This window comes from Chanos chanos, chromosome 11 (assembly GCF_902362185.1).
Source record: "Chanos chanos chromosome 11, fChaCha1.1, whole genome shotgun sequence".
NCBI classification, from domain to species: Eukaryota; Metazoa; Chordata; class Actinopteri; order Gonorynchiformes; family Chanidae; genus Chanos; species Chanos chanos.
This window is the reverse complement of record NC_044505.1, coordinates 15,033,410-15,060,115: the sequence shown is the minus strand read 5'-3', so window position 1 is coordinate 15,060,115 and position 26,706 is coordinate 15,033,410. Positions and strand designations below refer to the sequence as shown.

Below are 26,706 nucleotides of genomic sequence, written 5' to 3'. Positions count from 1 at the left end.
TGGCCCGCCGAGAACAGAGCGGATGTGTACGTGTGGCTAATTAAGCATGAACACCACCTCTCCAGAGAGAGAGAGAGAGAGAGAGAGAGAGAGAGAGAAAACACAAACAAGACGGGGGCAGCCGAGGAGAATTTCCATAACATTCCCTCTCTCTCTTTCTCTTTCTCAATCATTAAATGTCTGTATCTGATCCATGGAGAGAGACACAAGAATCCTCAGGGTGACTGACAGGTCAAGACTCCGCCTACGCTCCGTTTATGCAAATTGGAATAATCTTTACGTGCCTAAACTCCTGCATGGTCCTGAAGACTTTAGCTGCCAAAAACGCAAACCGAGGATTTTCTACTACAGGGAGATTAACAGGACAGACATAAGTGCATAAAAGTGACTGAAAAATATTTGATGAGCTCACATTAACAGCATGTAAAAATGCTCTTTGTCCATCTGTGTGATGGACATGAAGGACTGAGGAGGGGAAATGTTGTGGGACTGAGAGAGAAAGCATTACTGTACTTACCAAATACAATGGTAATACAGGAACACACACACACACACACAGGCAGCCCTTGAAGCTGCGCGTGCTCTAACACACACACACACACACACACACACACACCCCTCATATCTGCACATTCAAGTATATTCGGTCCCACACACACACACACACACACACACACACAAAACCTTTCTGAAGTCTCTTGGCTGGTCGCCCCTAACAAGCCCCCTCAAGTGTAGCCACACCACTTCCAGCCTGCATCACCTCTCCCAGTCTGAAATGGGATGGTGGGGAGGGGGGGGGGGGAGAGGGGATTCGGGGAGGAAGACAGCACCCCAAAAACACATCAAAGCCTCTGACAGGCCCGCCCTGCTAGCCTCTATAACCCCTCCCAGGGACCCCCGTTAACCAGTTTTGGGTCGGGGGGCTTTTGTTTGGAGCTGTTGACTTCTGCCATTAGGGTGGCATGTAGCACAAAGAGAGCGGAAGGGAGGCCAGCAGCTATACAGCAGCCAGATTAACACAGCCGCACATCACAATAGAGGCCGTGTCTGTGGGTCTGTGTCTGTGTGTGTGTGTGTGTGTGTTTTAACACTGAGTCAGGGTATTACAAACCTATGGCTAGAGAGAGACCGTGATGGAAGCCTTTAGCTCTGTGTTGGTGTTTGAGTGTGTGTGTGTGTGTGTGAGAGTTTTAACACTGAGTCAGGGTATTACAAACCTATGGCTAGAGAGCGACAGTGATGGAAGCCTTTAACTCTGTGTTGGTGTTTGAGTGTGTGTGTGTGTGTGTGTGTGTGAGAGTTTTAACACTGAGTCAGGGTATTACAAACCTATGGCTAGAGAGAGACAGTGATGGAAGCCTTTAGCTCTGTGTTGGTGTTTGAGTGTGTGTGTGTGTGTGTGAGAGTTTTAACACTGAGTCAGGGTATTACAAACCTATGGCTAGAGAGCGACAGTGATGGAAGCCTTTAACTCTGTGTTGGTGTATGAGTGTGTGTGTATGTGTAATAAATAAGGGAGAAGGCTATCCACACTTTGTGAAAGGGTTGGTTCTCTGTCATCCTCGCTGTTTGAGAGAACAGGGTAATGTATGTGTACCTGCATTTGCCTTTGTGTTCATCTAATCATTAAGAAAAGACACCAGTGATAAAGAAGTGATTCATGTGATCTAAAAAAAAAAATCCAAGTCGTAACAGTTTTTTTTTCTCTTTCACTGAATTATGTACCACATCCACTACCTTACACCAAATTTAAAAATAGAAATCAGAACTGCAGGTTGCCACAGCATACTCATAATAAAAATTACAGATGTGCACACACACGCGCACGCACACACACACACACACACACACACACACACACACACACACACACACACACACACACACACAGAACCAGAAAGAGATCTGGGGCAGTATAGATTGTGTATGGGGGTCTAAGAGGTGCTGGAGGATAAGAGGGGGCTGAAAGCCCAAACGAGGGGTAGACACGGGGGGTCACTTTCCCTCACAGCCTCCTGACAAAGCCTGGACATGGACCAGAGAGCAAACGCATTACTGCCCCATTCACAGGCCAGAGAGAAGGCCTTAATCTAATTAAAGACTGGTAAGTACACGCACACACAGGCACACACACTAACACACACACACACACACACACACAAACAAACACCCACACAGTTGCCTTCAAGAGCAAAGGCATCTCATTTTTCCTCTTCTCCTCTCATTCATTCTTTCTTCCTCCTTTCCTTCTCTCTCCTCCTTTCTCTTTTTCCTCTCTCTGCTCACCTCTTTTCTTTCACCCTTTGTCTCTCTGTTTCCCTCTCTTCCTTTCTTCTTGTCTGTGCCTTCCTCAAACTACTGAAAGAAATTGAGGTTCTCTCACAAACACAGCATATCTAATATTCATCTGGGAAGGGGTGTCAGTATATGAACTAAGAGGAAGTAATAGAAGCTAATATTGACAGTACACTAAGTGACGTGAGACTGTCCTGTTAGCTCCAGTTGGCAGTGTGGTGAAATGCATCATGGTCTTTGAGTAGACCACAGAGTGTTAGCTGAGCAGTGATGGATATGAGCGTGAAAACCAAACAGTCTGTGACGATGACAGAAACATGCACGCTCTGACACAGACAAACAGACAGACACACACAGACACACACACACACACACAATTCATAAAACCCCTACTCAAACCGGGAAAGGATGAAACATACAGAAAGAAATGGGGGGGAAAACAGAGTTGGTGGACATGAGCAATGGGGGGGAAAAAAAAGAGAGAAAGAAAACCAGACACAAACAGAAAGAGACACTGAGACAGATGGAGAGAAAAAGAGAGAACGCAAAAAAGTCAGTGGATGAGAGAGAGGTAGGCACAGACACTGAGAGTGAAAGAGAGCGAGAGCGCGAGAGAGCACGAGAGAGAGAGAGAGAGAGAGAGAGAGAAACGAGCAGTGTTTTTTCCCCACACTGGGCCTGGGCGATCAATACATGTACAGGCCGATTATGGATCAGAGCAGCACATTTCATTTCATTTCATGCCCACTCCTGATGTTTGCAGCGCCGCAGTCGAGCCCAGCTACACGGATTACACTGATATCTCTATCAACGCCACTGCCCGCCAGCCAGGTCCTAACAGGTCTACTGATGTTAACACTGGACACACGCAACAATACACACACACACACACACACACACACACACACACACACACTTTACAACAGCTGTTTATGTTTGTGCGTGTGTGTGCCTGTGAGAGAGAGAGTGGATGTAACAGTGCTCACCCCACTCTCACCACTACTTGCTCTGCTATGGCGTATTGTGTGTGTGTGTGTGTGTGGCGGGCCATGTATACAATCAGTTTCCCTTCCCGGCTCCATGCACTATCCCCAGAAAGGTCAACGTGACTGGAGCCTAGGTGTCTTAATAAAGACATTTGGAGAAGGCCCACCAAACCCCCCCCCCCCCCGCACCCAGTACCAGTTCTGACAGCCAGACAGTGCATATCACCTTCTCCCCATTCTGACCACTAACCCAGAGCGGTGCTGCCAAATTAGGGCAGGTGGCCAAATTAGTTGCCTTCCCAACAGTGCCACGTGGCACGCAGTTGGTGCTGCCAGCCGCTTCGGCCCTTCTACTACGAAGAGAGGGGCAGGTGGCCAAACCTGTCCGTCAAAAAGCTGTCAACGCGCGCAACTGTGGGGGGTGGAGGTGGGGGGGGCAATTACTGCCCAGCGGGGCGCGGCATGGTGACAACATGGCAACCGCACGGCAACCGCACGCTCCAATCAGAACAGTAGAAGGGTAAGTGACAGAAGATGAAGGGGGGGTGGGGTGGGGTGAATGGGGGTGGGGTGGAGGGAGTTTCGAGGATGGGAAGGGTGCATCATATGGGATTTTTGCACAAACTCAAACACGCAAAAACACATACACACATACACACACAGGTCTCCATATATTTCCACATATTCTTGCGTGGTTTCTTATGCTTTAACAAGATGTAAATTTATGGGTGAATCCGGATTATGGGATCAATACAGCCAATTAAAATACATTTTTGAGACAGTGACAGAGACCCAGTCTCTCGTGTTTATGGGGTTCTGTGAGTCTTCTGCGCTGGGTAAGTTCTCAAATGCCACATACCATTCTGGACCTTTCCAATAAAGCCAATCCGAACAGCTGACCAATCAGCAGACCTTCATTGACAGGTTCAGGTATAGCGGTCACTGGGAAGAAAAGACAGAGGGGGGCGTGGCCAGTCTCAGGAGCTGGTTTGAGAGACAGCGTCTCTCTGTTTAAAAAGGGGTAAATTCCTATTGGTTGCTGTCAGAGGCTATCACGACTAACACTTAACTAGCAGTCCCTGCAGCGCCACCTAGTGTATGCGATCGACGACATGCAAGACTTTAAGCGTGATGACAAGAGAATCTACTGAAATCAAAATAAATGTTCCACAGCAAAGGACAGCCAAAAAACAAAACAAAATGATGCGTTTTAAAGTCTCTGTCGTGCTAAAATGAATGATGTATCTGTCTCAGCCTTTCATTTAACTGTCTCGTTTAACACACATAGACACCACAGACAGAGACACGAGTGCAGACACACACACTCATACAAAATAAATATTTTAATAAAACCACTGAGTTTCCACTTCAATTTCATCCCGATGAATATTTTCCTGAGGGATTCTCTTGCTATCCAGCTACCGGGCAGATAGAATTTTCATGATTGTTATTATTGTTATAATATGGAGGCAGATAAATAGCATCATTAATCAGTGACAGCCTCCTTTTCCGTTATTATCACAAAGAGGGGAACAGAGGAGGTTTTTTTTCCCCCTTCTATCCCATCTTGTCTGTAATTAGCTGCTTTTTTCATTCAATCACTCACTGACACAGACACACACACACACACATACACACACACACACACACACACACACAGGAGCAGGAGAGTCGACTCTGCTCACCAAATTAAAAAAAAAATTGTCATTAAGTGGAATTTACCATAATGCTGTTTTATCTGTCAGCGGCTGGATGTGGGAGGGGAAAGTGTGTGTGTGTGTGTGTGTGTGTGTGTGTGTGTGTGTGTGTGTGCTTGTAAAAAGGGGGGGTGGTGGGCCCTGTGCAAATTGAAAAAACAGAATAATCCTGCCCTTTCTATCTCTCTCCTTAGTCCACGCATACGCACACGGCACCCACCCGCACACACAAACACACGCTCACACACACACAAACACGTGCGCGCACACGCACGCACGCACGCACACACACTAAATCCACAGCTATTGGGATAATTAAATAATGGCGATTCAGGGTTTTAATTTAGCTTTTTTTCCCCTCCACCTTCCCACCCTCCCCCTCTCAACTGTACCCCCATGTCACCATGGATTTCTCTCAGCAAGCTTATATTATGGGATGGGCAAGAAACAGGTGGAAAGGAGGGAGGATACACACACACACACACACACACACGCACACGCACGCACGCGCGCGCACATGCAGCTACGGAATAATCATAAAAATGTGATTAGGAAATCTGTAGCTGACCGTCGTTATTAAAAATGGTATCTCTCATTCTTAAATTATAAGAAAGACAATAGAATTGAAGGTCTCTGCAGACATACATTCGGAGAAGTTCAGTTCCACTGAGAGATTTTGGAGTTTTGTTCACAAAGGCAGTTAACCTGGGACATGCTTCTGGATGTGGTTTGGGACACTGTTAACATTCACAATATGAATACTGAATCTGAGGCCTTTATCATGGGCTTAATTCACGATTGCAGATTTCAAAGTCGGTTTGTACCAACAATCCACATTTGCTCCATTCAATTAATTACACTCTAAATACTGGGGACAAGAAAGATTTCTACTCTACATTTCTTCATGTTTGTCTATTACACACAAATCCTTTGCAAACCACTGATTTTTAGAGCACCATCCATTTATTATTAATAGTTCATTGTATATCGTATCAGTTGCTCAGATGGTCTTCTCTGAGGAGTTGTATGTTGAATTCCATCGAATAGAGAAGGGGATGGGTGAAAATGTGGGGATTTTTGGAGGTGAAGCGGAGGAGGCAGACAGATGGTGGGGCTATGGCTGGGTGAAAGAGTGAAGAGAGGGGGAGAGAGGGAACGAGAGGAGGGACGAGTGGATCTGTCTGTCCTTTTTCTCTTTGCTCTCATACAGCTGTTCCCCAGGGCATCCCTTGTTCGCCTTTCCCTCTCTCTCTCTCTCTCTCTCTCTCTCTCCATGGTAATTCTTTTTTTTTTTTTATCTAGCCATACCCTCCTTTTTTTTCTTTTTTTTTTTTGCACTTGTTTATTCACTGAATTCGTTCAGCAGTTTTCTCTCTCGTTCCTCTCCCCGTCAGTCAAATTAACAGAGGGAGGCTCCCTTTTTTTTTTTTTTTACCTTCCTTGAGGAAAGAGCGCCAAAAAGTATTTTATGAACGCTGCAAGAGTAACAATAAAAAGAGCGGAGAGGTCCCTGAAAAAGCTTTAGTCCCTGTTTATGGAAATACGCGATTCATATTACACCTTATGAGATGAAAGGGGTTTGTCTGAGAGGGCAAAGGTGATGTGGGTCTTATTTGGGGTTGCTTTAATTTACTCTTCTCAATCCACAATCCTCCTCCTCCTCCTCCTCCTCCTCCTCTTCTATGCCTCGCTCCTGCTCTCCCTGTTCTCTTTCTTGACAGGTAATAAAATCTAAAATGGAGTCTTTCTGACAAGCTCCCAGTTTAGAATGTGAATTTAATAATGTAACTATGGGCTGACTGACCTGGGTCAATATCATTCTAACCTTTTTCTTTTTGCATATCTCCTCAGCCTTTAACTCCTCTGCCCTCATCCCCTGCCTCTCTGTTCCTTTTCTTTCTATCTAAACTACTCTATCATGTGGGTCCTGGCTGGGTCCTGGATCTAAACAGATAGCTCTCTCGCTTCTCTATGACATATACAGCACATAACAATGGGATCATACTCTGAGTTTGTGTCAAACTATGCTGCACTTTAGAAACATATTAAAATAAAACAAAATAGAGGCCTACTTCATGCCTGCTTCTGCAGTTATTCACAAAGCGGCAGTCTGTTGTGACGTGGCGCTATTATCTGGTTGATATTTTAAACTTCTTTGTAAGATGAGAAAATTCAGAATTCAGAGACGTTTTGGGATATACATAGTACAGGGCGATATAACAATTTTTGAAGTAAAAAAAATGTATACATATAAAACCGTTAACATATTTAAATAAACAGAATGGTAAATACATCAAACGCTATAGAGAAAAAGCTAATGTCATTTGTTTGCTTTTGTCTGAAAAAGAGAATTTTTTTCACCTTTCTATTCATGTCAGTGGGAAGGCTAGAGTCATCTTTGTTCTTATACCTCCCTGACAATTCAGTCTCCCAGACAAGGATTTCAGCTCATCTAAAAGTGGTTTAATGCAACAAATCTATTCATCATTGAAATGATATTCAAATTTAAAGACCATAAGAAGACACAGAAACACAACGTTTTCGAGACGCTACCATGAATTAAATTTAAAGAACACGCTTTGTAAAATCCAGCAAAAGTTCATAAGATAAAATGCACCACCAACGCATGCAGCTTTCTGTCCGAACTCAGAAGCAAACTGAGACTAGCCTGCTTTCTGTATTACCAATGGTACTACCAAAAGCCAGCTCTTGAAAAAAAAAGTAGGGGTATTCAGGAGGACTGCGTGTAAGGCCGTCTGAAGGTGCACTATGTAGGGAGCATGTATCACTCCTCCGGTGCCCTTCCCTTTTTCCCCTCTATAGCTGAAAATCCAATTATATCCTCGGGGATCTGCAAATTGAATTGACGTATTCGTATGATCAACAGCAGGTTTCTTTAATACACCTTAACGTATGCCTAATGCCTTCACTAATGCTTCTCTATTTGAATGTAGTCACTTATGGCAAAGTATTTATGGGGCAGAAAAATCCATTAAACAAACCATCAAAAGAATACCTGTGGTTTAACATCGAAAGGGATTACATTTGATTGCTCTCTCTTTCTCTCTCTCTATCCCTCTCTCTTTTTCTCCCTCTCATTTTTGGTCCACGAAACAGACAGAAGTAGGAAAAAAAAAGGAAAGGAAAGAACATTAAAAAAAAAAAAAAAAAAGATGGTGGCGGGGGAAAGATTTTTAGATTAGAGCTAATGCTGAATAAATAAGGGAAGATTTACCAAGGAGAGTCTGTCACGCTCAGCTCCTCGTAAACACACTCTATTTTCTCTTTTCTGTTGGTCCGACGAGTCGGTAAGCCGGCCGGCCGGCAGCGACCAAACCAATTACTATTGATCATTCTGCACTTAGAGAGGATGGAGGACGAGAAAGGGAGACAGAGAGAGGAGTGTATGTGTGTTTTGTCAGGAGATGCCAGACATTTCTAGAGTTAACTTTGGCTTGGTTCACAACACGATGCAGACGTGTTAAGGTTTAAAACCACATTAGCCTGTACATGCCAGCACCAACATCACAGTCAATCAGACATTTACCTACAGTATATTTACTGTAGTGTATTTTCATCACCCCCCCCCCCCCCCCAGCCCCGCCCCCACCCGTTTTTTGGATTCAGGGATAAAAACGTGATATGTTGGTATACCAACCATTTTGACTGGAAATATTTGTGTTTCTAGTCACATGAAACCAAGCTTGTGGTTTCTTCCCTCATATACTGCAATACAAACATGACAGGCTAAGACATTATAGATCCAATTGAAAAGATAAAACTGCTCTCGGAGCAAGCAGCAGTCACGGTGACGATAAATATAAGGAAAAGGCCGATATGAAATAAAATGATAGTTTTTCTATTTGCTGACAAATCACAGCGTTTTTATGGGAATGTGCCCAAAATCTATATTCTCAGCTTTAAAATCTGTTTTTCATTTGAAGGCCTTTTAAAAGCACCAAGTAAAATCAGTCATATGTTCTCGCCACATTTGATAGTGGATGCGATCCCCAGGCCAAAGCTATCAATATCACGAAAGCATTGACAGACATTTTTAGATTTTAGATCCAGATAGATCAAACAATGCTCTATCGTTTCTTAACATTAAAGGGGATGTTTTTCTACTGCTACAGAAAGAAGGTAAATCTTGATAAAGCAGCAAATCTATTTCATGGTTACAATAAGGCATTTAAAACTAACTCACTCATTTAGTAATAGTAATTAAACAATGTCAGAGAATTAAAACGACCCAGACTGGGTACATTGCTTCAGGTGACGTTACCAGTCATGCTGGGAAGATGGGTCGCAAAACTAACAAAAAAACTGAAAACTAAATGGGGGAAAAAACGTAGGAATATTATCCTAGATGTACAGCAGATAAAATAATGTATATGACGCCACTGAATGTTAATGAATACTAAGAACCTCTGTACATTTATGTGAAATTATGAGATGATTTATAAAGCTTGAATAAGAGAGCGATGGCTCTTCATGTTATTTAAGTGTCTGCGATATCAGCCTTGATGTACCAGTATATGAAGTAAAAATAAACATTTGCAAACAGTGAAAATTTGGCTTAACCAAATGAAGCCAAAAATAGACGGGCAAAAAGAGTCCCCTGCTTTCCAAGTGATGTCCCCTCCTTGACCCCACCCCGACATATCAAAAGTGTATTTTTATGCCTCAAGGAAGTACTGTATCAAGAAAGATAAATACCCACACTCCTTAGAATAATAACGGTTAATATTTCATAAAATTACACCGAGAATGTGTTCAAAAAATGTAAAAAATTACACAGGTCTGGTGAGAGGAATCTTCAGTAACAGAAAATAAAAGGACAAAACAGTATGAGATGTCAAGTGTATATAAACGCTATCCTAATGAACAGAAGTGTTTACAAATGCTATTCTAATAAACAGAAGTGTATATAAACACTATTCTAATAACAGAAGTTTATATAAACACTATTCTAATAAACAGAAGTGTATATAAACGCTATTCTAATAACAGAAGTTTATATAAACACTATTCTAATAACAGAAGTGTATATAAACGCTATTCTAATAAACAGAAGTGTTTACAAATGCTGTTCTAATAAACAGAAGTGTATATAAACGCTATTCTAATAACAGAAGTGTATATAAACGCTATTCTAATAACAGAAGTGTATATAAACACTATTCTAATAACAGAAGTTTATATAAACACTATTCTAATAACAGAAGTTTATATAAACACTATTCTAATAAACAGAAGTGTATATAAACGCTATTCTAATAAACAGAAGTGTTTACAAATGCTGTTCTAATAAACAGAAGTGTATATAAACGCTATTCTAATAACAGAAGTGCATATAAATGCTATTCTAATAAACAAAAGCAGAACTGAGCTGTGAAAACATTTTAGTGGTGGAGTAAGGGGATTGCCTCTATAAAAGAAAATTCACAATTTGCCCCAGGTAAAAATACTTTGAAATCAGGGGTTTTGTCACTGACGTGGTATGTCATCGTCAATCACATTGCCTTAACCATGGGTTACGGGATTGGTGAAAAAAATCTACATTAAAAACTGCCTTAAAGTTCCTGTACCCAGATAAATCTAGGCGGTTACACTTCTCTAAAATGTTACTCAAGTCTTCTTTCTCTTTCTGAACTTTTGCTTTCACACCAGCCCTCTATCTATTCTTTTTCTTTTTCTTTCAAGGCCTCTATCTGTTCCCCCTCTCTCTACGCCTCACCAGGTCCCTTCTACTTCTAGAGAAGTAAAAGTTGTTTTGATGTTGCCAGTTAACAGTCTAACAGTCAGGACAATGAGTAGGTTTAACTTCTCATGAAACACACACACACACACACTCACAGTGTACATCTCCCTTAGTATGCAAAGGAGACTCTAATATTAGCGATGTGGCATTTTCCGGAAGGTCCCAGAGGGGGACAGGAAAGCCTGAGAGATTACTAGCGGGGCCTGAGACACAAAGACCTTTTTTTAAGAAAAAAGAAAATATATTTATGTACAGAGTCAGACTCTCTCTCTCTCTCTCTCCCTCTCCCATACACACACACTCACGCACACAAACACAGGTGTCGGACACCCACAGTGGATTTTTTTCCTACTTAAAAAAAAAAAAGAAAGAGAAAGAAAAAGAAAAAGAGAGTTAAAAAAAAAAAAAGGTATCAGCATTTGTTCACTTGTAAATGCACAGCCAGCCGTCACCAACTTCATCTTTTTTCTTTCCAAAGACTAAAAACAGCATATTTAAAATCCACAGCATTTGTAACCTCTGTTAGCTGTAGCCAAAGTACATGTGATTTCTTTAACCAATTCCACAAAAAAGTAAAAGGTGAAGTCTTCGCTTGTCAGGCTGAGTAATCTGGTTTTGAAAGCATGGCTGCCAATGCCTATCTGTGCTTTCGCCTCTGGACCACCAACAAAAAATCCACACAGCCACATCAAGGAGGACGACAGATTAGCACTGTTCCAGACGCAAACCCTCGGTCTTCCCCACATTCTCTCTGCCTTTTCTAAAATAATATTAATATTTATAATTCCACCCCCACCCCCCATCATTCCAAAAAATCTGCACCTTAGGCTAGTAACTAATAAAGCCCTAAGTCCCCAAACCCTGACCCTGTGTTCCCCACCCTTCCAGAAACAACGCTTTAGAAAAACTTCTGTGAATTAATCATGTCTCACGAGGGCGGCTCTCTCCTCTGTCGCTCAGACAATAATTTGATTTCATATTAAATGACTGCTTAATTATAATGGATTTTATTGGTAATTGTAATTGACAATTTTTTTTTTCTCCCTGGAAGCCTTTTTTTTTTTTTATCCTGTCCTAAAAGTCACACAATGGACAAACATAAACGCTAGGGTTTTTTCCAATATCCTGACTAACAAATACCAAAGGCAAATTAAATATAAACGACAAATCAGATTATATGGAGAATAATGTAAAAAGGTAGCTTAATCTGTTTTATACATATTTCAAAAATTCTCTAAATTTGGGCTAAAGAGAATAAGTATTACTCATAAAGTACCATTTAATGAGCTTAGTTTTTGTCCGTGTATCAATTTTTCACTTTTAATTGATTTCATTTATATTCGTGGATTAGAAATAAACATGGATGGGCCCAGAGGTTAGTGAATGCTCAATTTCTACATAGATAAAACATTGGTCTTCTAACGCCTTCACACTTGGACAAACCAGCCAACATGCACAAAAATGTGTTCTCGATTCCTCAGTTTAAAAAAAAAAAAAAAAAAAAAAGAAGTTCTTGTTTTTCTTATTTGAATACTGAGCGGTAATCTCTGTTGAATTCACAGCATCCTATGGAATTCATGTGTAAGAGAGGGTGGTCGTGGGTGGGGGAGGTTGTATTTTTTCCCTCCAAGCTTTATCAGTAAACTGCCTACACAAATATTCTATATTGAACAAACGTTCTCATCAAACCAAATTAGCACCTGCAACAACAAACACAGATGTTGCTCTTGAGGTTTTCCGGCGGAGAAAGCTGTGTCTTTGCCTATGTGAAGCTCTTACGTGACAAAGAGGCAAACTTTGAGAGATACAGATTGTCATAGTTTACAGATTTAACGTGCTCTAAGGTCGGCTATGTAAGAGTGTGTTAAATCTCTAAGTTTTACGTGTTCATGCGTAGCTTTGAGTTTTTCTATTTCTGGTCTGATTTGATAATCAATTTAGGCTACTTTCATTTCACATGAAACTAGTAGTTCATGATACACATGCAAAGTAATTCACGTTACTTTCTTCAAGATACTGACGTATCCCGAGATAACGCACAGCAATCATATATCAGCTGTAAAAGGAAACTATCCTAAATCATTAAATATCAGCAAGCTACGAAGATGTGGAGAGCACAATCTTCTTATGTTAGAAATGAGACGTTACATAGTGCAGACCACAGTGTTAGACAAAATCCTAAATCATACACATCCTTTAAAGAACACAAAATTGAGAGATTAACATAGGTGAAATCATCTTGAAAGAAATACCAGCTAAGGGACTGAGGTATTAGCAAGACAGAATTTTTTTACAGGAAGTCCCTATTGCAGCTGCACATTACGCGTCTGTGCCATTTTAAACCAACAGAGGCAGCTGCAACTGTAACAAACAGAGCCGAAATGGCTTCTGTTGCACTCGGCCCTCTAATAAAATCTCCAGTGTGACTATTTAGTATGAAATTGGGATGGAATCCTGCCATCACCCCACCCAACGATACTCCTAAAACCTAACCCATCCCCTCCGGCTGCCTGACAGAGGATAGGGGCTGAGATTAAAGATACCTGCTGTTTGGGTGAGGTGCAAGGCCCCCCCACCCCCGCCCCCTCCCCAAATGCATGGATTTTGACACAAATGTAAACAGATAAGATATGCACCTATTCCTAAATGCAAAAGAGAGTTTGGTACGCAGATGAAAATATAAGCTAACCATGAGAAAACACAGCTTCCCTGTAGCAGTAAAGCTCTTGTATTATGTTTATATAATGTATTAACAAAGTCAGCATCAACCGCACATCTATGAACAGGCGATCAGCGACATCCTATAGAAAACATACATTTTGTCTCTGTGAACTTGTTCTAAAGTAACAGTCTTGACATCTTCCAAAAGGATTTGATTGAAAAACAAAAAACAAAAACAAACAAACAAACAAAAAAGATTTGAATACTGAATTTGAATCCAGAGAAACATTGAACATAAAACACCAAAAGTCACCCCACTGAAATAAAAGCACCATAAATCAGGCTAAGCATTGCATATGAGGTTGTTTAGGAAAACAGTTATGGATCATGCACTGCACTGAGGTCTCTGTGTGGTGATAAATGGAGACAATAGGTTAATAATTACAGTGTACCAAGCTCTGTACATTGTCTTATAGATGTGAACTCCTTCGTCCATGCAAACACGTCAAGCTCTCTAGCACGATGTACACATCTGATAGACAATAGTCATATAAAAGCATATGTGTGTGTTCTGTATTCTTTTTTTTCTCCTTTTTTATGATCACACATTCATTTCAAAAGGAAGAGATTGACAATCAAAATGTCTTTGCTTCAATTTAAAATAGGTCTGTGTAACAAAAACCAGAATACTGAACAAACACCATCTCCTCATACTCTATGAGTCTGCTGTGTGTGTGTGTGCGTGTGTGTGTGTGCGCGCGCGCGTCTGACAGACCTATTCAAACACGCTGTGTGGTGACGTGGGTGTGGTGACACAGCTGGATTGGCACTGTGGTACCCAGATAAGAGCTGATGCCACACACACACACACACACACATACGTGCATGCACATACACACATACGTGCATGCACTTGTATACACACACACACACACACACACACACACACACAGAGCTCCTATGAAAACATGCACCTAATACCCCCTTCAATGTACACACCTCCAACAGCCCACCCTCCTGCAAAACACATCCAGAACGTTCCTGCTATACACTGATATACTCGTATGAATATACCCCCTCCTCTTTCCCAGTCAGACACACTGAACACTGTCACACTTCTACACACACTCTACCACACTCCAACACTCACTGGCTCATAGCCTCACACCTCTACGAAACAGGAAGCCTTCAGACACCAAAAAAAAAAAAAACCCTTCACAAACACTGTTTACATAAACAACAGGCCCATCAATCGTAAGACATTTTCTCTCACACACTTTAATCTGTCTACAAATATTGCATCTCATAAGAGGCTTTGAGTGAGACAAATTCATGATTTCTGGATGACTGTTTCTTATGAAATGAATGTCTATAGTCTTTTCGGGCATATTAATAAAATGATTTACTGACTTCTCTGTCTCATCTCTAAAACATACATGCTCAGAGACACAGAGGTGGAAAAACTTTACACTCATTCACAGGGTCAAATATACACTGTCTCATATTCAGGCTGGTGTGGACACACCCACACACATAAGGCTGAGAAAAGGCCCACACTTCACATACAACATTCATATATGCATGTAGAGGGTCCAGTGTGTGTGTGAGTGTGTGTGTGTGTGTGTGTGTGAAAGAGGGGGAGAGAGAGAGAGAGAGAGAGAGCGAGCGAGAGAAAGAGAGAGAGGGAGAGAGAGAGAGAGAGAGGGAGAAATATGAAGCATTTCTGCATCCATCAAGCCCTAATGAGGAAAACTTTCTGCCGTCGGAGCGTGGAAATACACATTTCCCATGTAAATCCGATCCTTTGTTTTATTGAAACCGTCAGCTGCAGTCGAGGTGCCTTTACTAGAGCCGGCTAAAACACTCGCACACTGACTCGTTCAGAATAGGGGGGAAAAAAAAAAAAAAACTGACTTAAGATGCTGCTTTAAACAAACAATATCACCTCTCTTAACGGGAGAATGTCTCCCGCCAAAATGACTGCCATGGTGTCCCATTAGCATGTTTCCACTGATAGTCTTTTTTTCAGAAAGTCAACCACCAAGAGAGAAGAAAGGAGAGTAGTGTTGAGACTGACGGAAGTGAAGAACTTGTCTAAGAAGAGGGCAGAAGACAATATCTAATCTTTCAGGGACATGGAGAGGAAGCGTGAATGCTACCTTATAATCTGAGCTTTATGCAATGTGATTAATAAGAGACTGACAGCCGCTGGGGGATGGAAAGGACAGAGATGACGAAAGTGAAAACACAAAGACGGCAAGAGAAGAATGTAGAGACAAAGAGAAGACGTGGTTAAGGTGATGACTTTCAAGAAGACTCAAAGGCTAAGGAGGTCACTACCAAGTATAGACCATACGCACAAAAAACACTCACATACACACATTCACAAAACACAACTAAGACAAAAACCAAAAACATGGAGCCTAAAAAGCCAGCAGCGAACCACTTCAGAAAAGGACAAAGAGATAAAACCCTTACCTTGTCCACCAAAATTTCAGTGAGGCGACAATCAAACACACACACACACACACACAGAAAGATTCTTTGCTGACACACATACAGGCAGTAAAAAAAACAAAAAAAAACCAGGCCCAACTGTTATCGGCAAGCTCAAGCTAAGAACAAAGTTTGGACAGGAGAGAAGAGCCAAGCGGATAACAAAGAGTTAGGGCAGGAGGAAAAAAGGGGGGGGGGGGGGGATGAGACCACTGACCAAGGTTCAACAACTCCAATTCAAGTTTAGCCGCTCCTCATACCACCCAACCCCCCCCCCCCCCCCCCCCCCCCCCACCCCCCCCCAAAAAGACGTTCTCTTCTCTCTGTCTCTCTGGTGGGGCTCTTTGTAGATTTGGGGGGTTTTGGAAACCCTTATTCTTCTTTCCTGTTCCATCTGAGTGGGGTTTGAGTGCCCCACTTCCCCTCATCCGACCCAAAACTCCAACCCAATCACACACACAGCCCCTGGGTATTGGTACAGGCATTGGTGTGATGTGAGAGGTGAGTGTGTGTTTGTGTGTAAGGATGGGGAGTGGGGGGGGTAGACTGGTATCCCTCCACTGGACTGTAAGGATAAATAGGATATACAGGAAGGATTTGGGGATTTTTTTTTCCCTTCTTCATTCTCTCTTTCACTTGTCATTGCTTCTGCCCATCCGAACTGTCTGTGCATCAGCATGGTGGTGACAGATAACTGACAAAAAGACAGTGTTTGTGTGTGTGTGTGTGTTGTTTAACACGTTGTAAGGTAGAGTATCTTGTTATGAGAGTGTTAATGTATGGTTATGAGAGAAAGTAAGAACTACAGGGAGAAAATATTTACAAGACAGAATGTGTGTGAAGGTGAAAGATGAATTCCATGCTTGCACCTATTCAGAAACACACAGCGAGAGAGAGAGAGAGAGAGAGAGAGAGAGAGAGAGAGAGAGAGAGAGAGAGAGAGAGAGAGAGAGAGAGAGCGAGAGAGATTTGCACTGGCTGATTATATTAGACAGTGCTGTGTAAGTCTTTTACCTTCACAAAAACGGTACCACCACAGAAATCAGTTTATAATAGCACTCACAGCTCTGCCTCCCCCCCGCCCCCCCCGTCCCTCCCTCTGTTTGAAATCATGCTTATAAGGACTGAAATCTGATTAATTGTGCTGATCAGGTAGCTAAACGAGGGAGTTGTATGTGTGTGTACCTAGAGCCTCAGAAGAGAACCAAGTTCAAGCATGCAGACAGCATATCCGATCACTTTGATTTATTTTTTATTTCACAACCAGAGGAAAATTTCATGCCAGTCACGTTGGCTCTTAACTTCGGAGAAGCCGTGTACGTGTGTGGAGAGAGACAGAGTGAGAGAGAGATTAATGCTAGCTTATGACATTACTCACCACTGTCTTAAGCGCTTTACTCTCACTCACTCTCTCTCTCTCTCACACACACACACACACACACACATATGGAAAACAATGCAACTCCATCAAAATCAGTTTACAACCTCATACACAATTCTCTCTCTCCCCACCCCCCACACACAAACACACACACAAATCCTGTCCATCAAGTAATTTCCATTAATGCAGATAAAAAATGTGTAGACTGTACAAACTACATTTTCCCACATCCTGAACTAATGAATGGATATGAGGAAAAATAAAAAAGAAGTCACGTATGTGGGTGCATAATCATTTACTGCTGCAAATCATATCCCTACGGGCACTCTTCACATTCTGCTAAACCAGCCCCTTCTTACGTCCCAAGATAAGAGGAGTTAAAGGTGGTTAAATGAACTCTCTCAGAGATAAACTATGTCAGAAATTATGTTCATGAGGACAGGGATCTGATTAATTGTGCTGATCAGGTACCAAACCGAGGGAGAGAAGTGTGTGTATGTGGAGGCAGAGGCGTGCGAATGTGGAGAGAGAGGTGTGTGTATGTGCGGTGAGAGGTGTGCGTACCAAGAGCCGCAGAAAAGAACCAAGCTCAAGCACGCAGACTACATACGAGACCATTCTGATTTACTTTTAGGAGAAGAACCTTATGCTGGACGTGTGTATTTATTTGAGAGCCCTCAAAAGGTAAAGAATAAAGAAAGCAGGTTCAATTTAACAAAATGTGACATTTTAAAAGCATGTGTAATTAAACATCCCTGTCTTTGTGTATAACTACGCCCTGTTTTGGAATTTCTCGTTTATTTCAGTTTAATATGTTGGCCATAGAACATGACGTTTCAGTCTCTCGTTCAGTTAAACTGGCAGTCTCATCGCCTCACTCACTGCTACGCTTAACCCCATCCAAAAAACAAAGCCAAAAAAACCCACCCACCACCCTGAGCTGCACCACCATCACAGCAGCTCCTCACACAGAGTACCAGTGACCCCCGTCTTCCAGTGAGGGGTCAAGCCCCAGAGATCAGAGGAAGCGAGGAGCCAAAAAGAAGAGAAAGAAACTGTTCGTACGCCCCGTCCTCCTCCCCTCTCTCTCTCTCTCTCTCTCTCTCTCATCCCTCTCTCTCTCTGTTTGAACAATAGCAGGTCAGGGTGGAGGGAAACAGAAAGAGAGAGAGAGAGAGAGAGAGAGAGAGAGAGAGAGAAGGAGTGAAAGAGCGGTCCAGGCACATGAACCAGTGAAGCTTGGTCAGCCTTGCAGAAACAGCAGCCCAGAGACACTAAACCCTGTGCAATTCAAATGAGTGGACCAGAGAGAAAGAGAAAGAGAAAGAAAGAAAGAGAGAGAGAGAGAGAGAGAGAAATGTAGGAAAAGATGGAGGTAGAGAGACGACGAGCATGAGAAAGAAGAGAAAAAAACGAGGGAGTAGGTGTAGAAAAAAAGAGTCCAAACATGAGGGAGGGACAGAGAAAAGAAATGGAAATGAGGAAAATAGAAAAAAGGACAGGGGAGAGGAAGAGCAGAGAGGGATTGCTGATGTTGCAGGTTAGTCTAATGTGTAGATCTTGAGAGATTTGCTAAAGACATTTTTTATTCATCTATGATTAGTCTCTCATGCTTATTCTCTCGCACTCTCTCTCTCTCTCTCTTTCCCCCACACTCTCCCTTTTTCTCTCTCTCTCTCTGTCAGACAAGGGGTTTGTTTTGTTTGCTTCTGTTTTTTTTATTTATTTCAATGCGTGAAGAAAGATTTCCTTCACTGCTTCCTTTGCATGTATACATTCGCATGCAGATTAACTTTACAACACAACACACTCTCTCTCTCTCTCACTCTCACTGCGCACACACAAACACATGCAGATTAAGGTCTATGTCCACACAACAGACATTAAATGTTTAAAATGCAGAGGAGGACTAAATGTGTATAAATCAGAAGGGAAGGGAACATTACCTGCTTACATCTCCGCTCACACAGACATACAGACACAGACACGCACACACACACGCACGCACACACACATTCGCACACACACATTCGCACACACATGGGTCTTACCTGGTGTGCTCCTGTCAGCTTGTACAGAAAGATTAAGCTGAATACTCCGATCTCCTTTTTGTTTATCTTTGCCCAGAATCATCCAGTTCTCTAGGTGGTCTGAATCAGATTCTGAGTCCAGTTCTGATTCCGAATCTAAGACAATCAAAGTGTCATCAGAGCTATCCGACTGTCCATCCTCAGCGCCGACGGGACAGGAAGGCTGCAGAGGGGTGCTGCTCGTCTTATGCGCTAAGCTGCAGGGTCGTGACCTTTGACCTTTCGTAGCACAGACCCCGTCGTCGTCGTCCTCCTCCTCCGTGTTGTCTGACAGCGTGATGACGTCCGGCCCCGAGTCGATGACAATGACCTCTGAGAGAGATGAGGGTTGCGGCTGAGTGCTCTGGGCTTTCTGTCCCGTCTGAGGCTGTTGGGCGTGGGGTTGGTCTGACTCGATGGTGCCTTGGTCTGGCTGTTCCTCCAGGCCGTCCGGCCCAGCGCTGTAGTGAAGCTGTGAGTAAAGGTGGAACTCCACGTCACTGTCTGGTTCGGACAGCTCCGAGTCATCTTCCTCACGGTACAGTTCGTCTTCATATTCCTCCCGGTCCAGGTCACCAGAAAACATGTCAAGAAGCCTTCAAAAGCCCTACAGATGAAACATCATCATCATCATCATCATACAATTAATGTGTTCAATTTCGAGGCAACGAACAGAATATGTGTGTGCCCGTGTGTGTGTTTAATATATTTATATTTTTGTATCAATATGGTGAGATATTTTTAATCATTAAGGAATAAGTAGTCATCAAAATTTCATAGTGTACTTATGGTCTCAAAAGCCAACTTTCCACAAGACGTTGTCTGGAAAGTATCGCTCTACAGTAAGTCATTAAAAATTGACAATGACTCTGAAACAGCCATATCCTTATCTTATTTTTCCATTTTCTGCATTTTTTTCTTGTTTTATTCTCATATTTTCTCCATCATTCCATTTTTCTCTCCCTATACAGACTACACATATTTTGACCAGCCCTCTCTCTCACTCCTGGCTCATTGCTCTGGTCATTCCTGCGTGTCCACTCCATCATGGCAGGATATGATCCCCCCCCCCCCCCCAACACGCGCAACCCGAGGCCACGCAGTCGCCACGGCGACCCGTCACAACCCAGCGACTGGGGAATACGACGCTCAAAGGAAAATAAACAACAGCCAGCGAAAGCGGGTCATCTAGGGACGGGAGAAGTATCCACATTTGGTCCCTCGGATGTTTCTGCTCCATTTGAGTGCTGGCCACATAGAGGACTTAAGAAACCCAGTGACAGCAGTTGTCATACTAGTACACGTTTATTGACACTGTGCGGAATTACCGAGTGGAGACAGCCGTTGCCCTAAAGTCCAGGTCTATGATCAACAGTAAATCCTCTTGGAGACATTACAGCGAATAATAAGGGGGTTTAAAAAAAAAGAAAGAAAGAAAAAGAAAAACAGGCTTAAGAACAGTGCTGTGGCTACAGATTGTCTGGTTGGGGGAACTGTACTTACGAGAATTCTGAGCGCCCTCAGCACATGCGCAGTGTTTCAACATATAGTAATATCATAGCACATTACTGGTTTATTAATGAATCACTCAGCCCTCACTTAAATCTCGCTCTATTTTCTCACCAGACAGTTCTCACAACGACGTCATTCAATACTTCAGATTGTCACGATGCGTTTTGCAGCATATGTAAATGTTTTGACTATAGACAACCTGGCTGACTGACTTGCTAACCACAAATCTGCATCAACCATTACATCGACCCCATGCCGATGCATCAGCAAGCAGCCGACAAAACGCTTGACTGTGTCAGCTGTCAAATAAGAGTATTCCTACATGACCTTTCAACTTTACCACTAAATCAATCCTCTACAATGTAGGGAAACTGAGTAGCAGTTGTGGAGATAAAGGCTTAGCTGGCTAACAAACTAGCCACACAGTAATCGAATGAATCCAAAATAACAACCGACATGAACAGGGTGAAACTGTCGGGATTGGGAAATACGTCATTCAGGTCGTATCATGTCTGTAAAGGTAACATACCTCGCTAAATATTATGTGTACCACGAAGCGTAGTAAAGAAGCTAATAAATTAGCAGATGTAGCATACCGCTATCCACGTGTTTCTTCATGCAGTTGCCGGTCACTAATGACAGAAGCATTTTAACCAGTAAACGCTACCAAATGGTAACCACAATATTTACGACACATCTGTTCAAACATATCTGCCTGTAACACTCGACATGTTAATCGTGCTGTCTTCAAAGCACAGCTGACCAACCTGTTTGTGAGTTCCAAAATTTTTCACAGCACTACAAGACAGAGGGTAGAAGACTCGACTTCCGGCGTCTAGGGACAAAAAAAAGTTGGCCAACTATTCCCTATTCCTGAGAACCGTGAATGTTGCTATTAAATGCGTATGCTACAAAGGAAGATGGGCAACATGATACTGCTGTGTAGTGTGACTTCATGTATGGTCGAATTCAGTTGTACGTTTAAGGAATTTGATTCACCTCATAACGGATAACGTTTATACATGAGGACTGAATGTATGGTTACTATGTAGCCTAGCAACGCTGTAACTGTACGTCAACTGCGGAAAAGCGTACTATAAAGTATTTCTAAATCTCAGTTTTACAGTGCAGGAAAAAAGAAATACATATATATATATATACTTTTTTAAATTAAAAATATTTTTTTTTCAAATCTTACTATGTAGGTCTGCCATTGGCCAAAAAGAAAGTACCCTACTCAAACTTTGGTTCTGTCGTTTCCATTAGGCTGAACTCAAAATGTTAAAGAAAAACTCACTCCTTTTTCATACATGTAACGTAGTTGCCTATAAGAAAAGCGTATGGGTTTTCAACGTTGTTTTCTTCGTTTAGGCTTTTTCTCTATTCCCATATCGTTACATTAAAGGCTATGCGGCACTCAATCTGGCAGGTGACTGATTCAAATATGCCATCTGATTCTCAAGGCGTTTCCATGCGTGTCACTGTTAGGAAAGGCTATCAGAAGAGAGCGTTTTTTTTTTCTTCGAAAGGTTAAGTTTTCCCTTTGAGGGTCAAAGTCCGCCACATTTACCTCTTTTCCTCGAAAAGCCACAGGATAAGAAACAGACGGAGAGATGGGAATGCCTCATTGCTTTGCTGAAATTGAGATTTGAGAAGTATGATTTTGGGCTCATTTGTCGACCGTTAATACTGTTATTGTTTTAAAAGGAAGCGGCAAGCACGCGCTCACAAGTTAATCTGCACAAATTCAAACCAGTCGGGTGTTGAAGATGGAGTCGTGAGCGAAAATCCAGGCCTTTTCCTATTCCAATCTCCGATTCCACATGGCTGTTCTGCATGACGAAGATTTTCATTTGTGAAATAAAGTCGAATGGCCATTGCTTCCTGTCCTTGCACTGATGGTGCTGATGGCTATGCCACTATACACTTCAAGTGCGTTATTCAAGTGTGACATTGACTCTTACTGTGTCGTGATCAATATTTCGGCATGCAATTATCATTGAAATGATTGTTACACTTCTATTCAGATATTATATGCCGTTGTAATAACCCAGTTTATAAATAGCCTGAACGGACACGCATTATAACTAATAATTTTTAAAAATCTAATGAAATGTAGACATTGACACGTCCTTTTGCATTTCTTTTGTGGTTTATTGACTTTCAGAAATTGTATTTTCATACTATAAGCTACTATACTAAATTGCTGTTTTGTTCTTTTTTAGGTTGTAAAAGTGTAAAAGTGTATTTTAAAAAGACTGAACTCTTTGTAGTTTGTTTTTATCCGTGTAGATCATAAATATGATATTATCACAAAGCCAAGGATAGTTATCGTGAGTTTGATTGTATGATAAAGGTGATGTGTTTCTATTCATCACATTCATACATGTTATGTGTGTGCACGCACACACATACACATACACACACACACACACACACACACACCCATACACACACATATACAGTATGTATGCATGTATAGATATTTCTGCATATATATAGAAACAATAGCTTTTCGCTTTTAATGTTTCATAATGTAAATATGATTCCAATGGAAATGCTCTGAATTTTTAAGACCACTCATGTAGAGAGAGAGAGAAAAAAAATGGTCCTAGATTAAACGCAGTAATGCCTCATACTAATCCTTTAAAAATGACTTAACAGTGGATGTGAAACTCTGTAATATCCAGTACTGTCGAAATGACTAGTTACAATTGCAGTTACTATTTTGGATGGTCCACCCTGGATGCCAAGTTACAATTTGACCCCTGCATGTTGGAACACATGTCACTGTAGTGAGAACAAAAAAGCTCACTGTTGCAAAGTCTTGTTCTCTTTTGTTGACCCTGGTGTCGTGCCAAACGTGTCCACCCAGGTCTTCACTTTTCCATGTCATGGTGAATAGTGAACCCTCTTAAGTAACATGATTTTGCGGCTCAGATCTTCACAGTTTAAGTCACAAAATGCAGGTCTGACTCATTTTTTGACACGGGTAATTTTAGGCTATTTTTATTTAGTGATATTTAGACCACAAAGCTGACGCTCACGCCACACGGGCTAGTACAGAAATCAGTGTCAAATCTCCGTCTAGTCTAAATAAAACCGTTGAAATATATTTGATCTAATAATACCTTATACACTTACTGAGGAAAATAAAATTTGTTTTTGGAATGGGAAAAAATCTTTAGCTCATAAGAGTGGACACTTTGCAGTGATGCACATATGACTTCACAAGCATGGATCCAAAGATAAAGGCTTAATGTAGAATAAAAAGGAAAAAAACGAAAGAATGAAATCGGTGTTTGGTGCTGACATTCGCCAGTCGATGAGAGGCAGGCAAGGATTAAGATATGTATTTCTGACCTTTCTTCAAAATGTATTTGAATTATTGTGCTCTGAATTTTTGCATGTCGTCAAAAAAAAAAAAAAATACAAACGGCAATGTTATCATCAAGTTGATGATTAATCAAGGAGATAAAATGAAGGAAAAGGAATTGAAAGGAATTGGTGGAAAAGAGGAATGTTTTGTGTGTGGGGGGAGGGGGAGGGGAGGGGGGCAAACCTCTGGAATATTCTTGCTATTGCTCTACATGAGAGAAACAGTAGACCAACAGTATCTTCATTCCACAAATTAAACTGAATTTTGATTTATGTGAACAAAACCCGCTGGAAATAACAAGATGAATAGTCTCCGAATTGATTATTGTCTGAGAATCTTTCAGGAAAGCAGATGACAAGAGAATTAATGTGTATGGGTTTCAAAGCAGAGGGGAGATGACATTTAAAAGGAGACACTGCAGACCATTCGAGCAACTGCATTTGGCAGCTTGGGTGACACTTCAACATTTTCTTAGCTTATTTTCTTACGTAATGTCTCTCTACCCAAACACAGTGATTTCACAATAATTCCAGCATTCCAGTTTTAACATGATTTTTAATTTATGAGTGTAAAGAAACACTGAACATTAAAGTAGCCTGCATTCGTGTGAAATGTTGGCTGTTTAAAACTCTCCTGTGAAATGATGTCCTCATGTCTGGCATATTTGCAGGTGATATGCATGTATGTTCTCATCAGAAGGTTCTGGAAAGAAGACAACCGGTATTACAGTTCAGTTTAACTTATGGCTTTTTTTCCCTATGCTTTGTCTAAAGATGACAGATGGAGAAAAAAACTTGTTTGTGGGAGTTGGTTGGTTGGTCAGCATCTATTCATCACTCAAATTAAAGACAAGTCGCTTGAATAAAATCACAGGCCTCATTAATGTCATTGATTTTTCTATATTTATTTGTTTACTCAATGTTTTAATTGTCCCCTTTGGTTCTTGCGCTGCGGTCTAACGCGATTTTTTCCGGTTCCGCCCGGGCTACGCTTGGGTCACACTACCATTACTGAGAGTTCCTTAAACCCGTTGCACGTTAATTACTGCAGTAATTGAATTAAGAGTGAGAAGAAACGCAGTGATTCTGACCGACTCATATTTAAACTGAAATAACACCAAAATAACCGTAATTAATCAAACGCGTTAAAAAAATGAATCCACCAAAGAGACCGAGAACTTGATTGAGGAATTGAGAGTAACCCATAGACTGTATATGGCGTGCGTTAGAAAAGAACCTTATTTGACCTAACATGGCTTATTAATGAAGTTGAGTATGCTACCAATGCTTCCTCTTTCTCACCATCTTTTTTTGAGACATGTTTAATCTTCAAAAATACAAAAAACCCATCAAAATACCACTTTAGACGACAAAAAATTAGTTTAACTGACCCGTGAGTCCACTTTAAGGATTGGTTCAGCCGCCTATTGTCTGACAGTGAAGTCAGTGAAAACTATAAAGTTACACTTCGAAATTTATTGGTTTAAAAGAAAACACCTTTCTGTATCGTGAATTCATAACACTTATAATTATTGCCCACGACAGTTAATATTAGTAGTAGTAGTAATAGTAGTAGTAAGCTCTTATTATTATTATTATTATTATTATTATTATTATTATTATCATTATTACTATTAGTATTATTATTGTTGTTGCTGTTGTTGTTGTTGCTGTTGTTGTTGTTGTTGTTGTTGTTGTTGTTGTTATAGTCTTGCTGTTTATGATGACAACAGCGTCAGTTAGTAGTGGTTATAGCGGGTATTGAATCCCCCCCAAATCAACAACAAATTAATACTCAGGTAATAACAACAACAACAACAACAATAATAATAATAATAATAATAATAATAATAATAATAATATTAATAACAACAACAACAACAACAATAATAATGATAATAATAGTAGTTAGCATTTTTTACTGTGTGTAATAGTGTGGTAATATAGAAACAATACTGAATTTTCAAAAGTGAGAACCTGAAGGATAACGTGATTTTAGCATTTTCTGCATTTCAAAATGCTTATTCAGAACGTCGACCTGACAGTTAAATACCACGTGTTTTAAATGTGGAACCTCAGGATGTTGCGCTAGAAATACTAGCTCATACCACGGATATAGCTGACACAACGGAGAAACAACGTGTAAGACTTTAGTCAAGTCTGTGTTTCAAACTCAAATTTAATATTACTGTTGTTGTATTATAATAATTTTTTAATTCTTATACGCTGAAAGTTATTAGTCAAATAACGTATTAATTAGATCACACGATGTTACCGTTTCGTCTCGAGCCGGCAACGCAAATTCAAGTACTACAGGCTATTTGAAAATGAAAATAAGTCTATTAATTCTGCGCTCTTCCACTTCTGTTTATGGTATAAGGGCTTATTTTCTTTGTGAGTCTAAGACATTTTGTGCTTCAACTCCAATACCCTGCCTTTTGGAAACGCACTGACATTTGAAACGGGGAAC

At 41.2% G+C, this 26,706-nt stretch overlaps 1 protein-coding gene across 1 annotated transcript in view; it reads right to left on the bottom strand.

The window, feature by feature from the left end:
* Positions 1 to 21,655, bottom strand: part of zcchc7 (zinc finger, CCHC domain containing 7) — a gene marked incomplete at its 3' end in the record, with an annotated part of 50,378 nt that extends 28,723 nt beyond the window's left edge. Inside the window, exons 1-2 of the mRNA XM_030787727.1 lie at positions 21,626 to 21,655; positions 19,329 to 19,953 (exon numbers count right to left, since the gene is read on the bottom strand). Coding sequence (XP_030643587.1) covers positions 19,329 to 19,932 — 604 coding nt within the window. The remainder of the gene's footprint in view (positions 1 to 19,328; positions 19,954 to 21,625) is intronic.
* Between the last annotated feature and the right edge of the window lie 5,051 nt (positions 21,656 to 26,706).